At 42.2% G+C, this 1,823-nt stretch overlaps 1 protein-coding gene across 1 annotated transcript in view; it reads left to right on the top strand.

Annotated features, from left to right (window-relative positions):
• The first annotated feature begins 1,306 nt into the window (after positions 1-1,306).
• The window catches only part of LOC106308592 (soyasaponin III rhamnosyltransferase-like), a 7,045-nt gene continuing 6,528 nt past the window's right edge, over positions 1,307-1,823 (top strand). The window contains exons 1-2 of the mRNA XM_013745741.1: positions 1,307-1,510; positions 1,617-1,817. Coding sequence (XP_013601195.1) covers positions 1,307-1,510; positions 1,617-1,817 — 405 coding nt within the window. The remainder of the gene's footprint in view (positions 1,511-1,616; positions 1,818-1,823) is intronic.

The following is a 1,823-nucleotide window of genomic DNA, read 5'->3' as shown; positions in this document are numbered from 1 at the left end:
TCTCCCTCTCTCTCTCTCTCTCTCTCTCTCTCTCTCTCTCTCTCTCTCTCTCTCTCTCTTAATGTTTTAGGCGAAAGCAAAAATGGGGACTTAGGGTTCGGGTCTTCAAAATCCTGCAGGTCAAGCCCATCCCGCTTTCGACCCGTCCCGCTTTGAACCCGTCCCGCGAGGCCCGCAATTTTTCGGGCGTACCAAATGGAGGCCCAATCCCGCCCCGCAGAAAGCCTTTACCGGCCAGGCTCGCGGTCCAGGTCCTTGATTGCCATCCCTAGTCTTCTCCTTCTCTTTAAATATCGACCCTCCTCCTTCTTCATTTCCTAACTTTTTCACATCGAAACCAACAGCAAAAATTCCCTTAGCGTAAGTCTTAAATACGAGAGTGTTTCGTAGAGTTTATAGTTCGTTAGGGTGATCACGAGTGAAGCGTGATTCGTCTGCCATGGTTGTATCCTGGGACTCGATATTCGTACAGTACCGTCTCACTAACAGAGCGAATATTTAGAGTTAAGGAAAGAGATTATATCTCGACTCCATGTTCATTTGCGAATACGATTTCTTATCGTTCTTGTATTCGCCCTTTACGATCGTCTATTTCCTTAAGATATCGCTTTTATTATATCGTTTATTTTAGTCCGGTTATCCGGCTTTTACAATCTTAACTCTAAATTCGCTTTCTATCTAAAGCGTTTGATCGGGTTTGAAAAACGATTAATAAAAAACGGGTTTTGGAACCGTGTTTACGATTTGCTTTCTAGCACTTCCGCGAAACGTTTGTTCGTATTTCAGAACCGTGTTTGCGATTTGCTTTCTAGCACTTCCGCGAAACATTTGTTCTTATTTCATAACGGGGTTTGCGATTTTCTTTCTAGCACTTCCGCGAAACGTTTGTTCTTATTTCAGAACCGTGTTTGCGATTTGCTTTCTAGCACTTCCGCGAAACGTTTCTTTTTTTTTTTTTTTTTTTTTTTGGTCAAACGTTTCTTGTTTATTTCATAACGATTTGCGGATTGCTTTGTAGCATTATCGCGAAAAGTTTTTGATATACGATTCTTAAAACAAAAGTATACGAATCGTTTCCATAACCGCTTCTTTAAGCGAGTTTATGAAACATTCTAAGTCTACACAAAACGGTTTCTGCAAACGCTTTTCTAAGCGAGCTTGCAAAACGTTTTTCCAGGCGTATATCGATATGATTTGGTTCAAACACCAAAAATGAACATCGATTTTAGACTATTATTTTCTTTAAAATAATATGTTATTTGTTGAATGGAGTACTAATCCATTTTCATGTTTTCTCTACAGAAAAATGACAAACGATAACAACACCCCCAATGTCACAACAACTCCACTCAACGTTGCAGCCACTGATGCAACTGTGACAACCGCTGGAAACATCACACCAACCGATGCAGCAACAACAAGCACTATCCTCCCTGCGGGAAATGTTGCTGATGAAACCACTCGCCGTAGCCTATTCGGTGCTGATCTTTATCAGACGGGTTCAGTATCTGTAACTGCAAGTGGTCCGGTGGCAGTTCAAACCGTCTGTCCCTAGCGTGTTCACTCAAGGACTGAAGTAAGACAAGTTTGATGGTAAAGGCTTCAAAACGTGGCAGAAGAAGATGATGTTCTTCCTGACAACCATGAAGCTGGACAAGTTCATCCAGGAGGACAAGCCCCTTATTCCTTATGGGATTGATGATGTTCACAGTCTTGCAACTGTTGACATATGGGTTCTTTACGACTTCATCTGCAAAGGTTACATTTTGGGTCATCTCATTGACCCATTGTACCGTGTCTACTGTGAGATCCCCACGGCGAGA

Source organism: Brassica oleracea, chromosome C8 (assembly GCF_000695525.1).
Source record: "Brassica oleracea var. oleracea cultivar TO1000 chromosome C8, BOL, whole genome shotgun sequence".
Taxonomy (NCBI): domain Eukaryota; kingdom Viridiplantae; phylum Streptophyta; class Magnoliopsida; order Brassicales; family Brassicaceae; genus Brassica; species Brassica oleracea.
The sequence above is the reverse complement of the archived record's forward strand: the minus strand, read 5'-3'. Positions and strand labels throughout refer to the sequence as shown.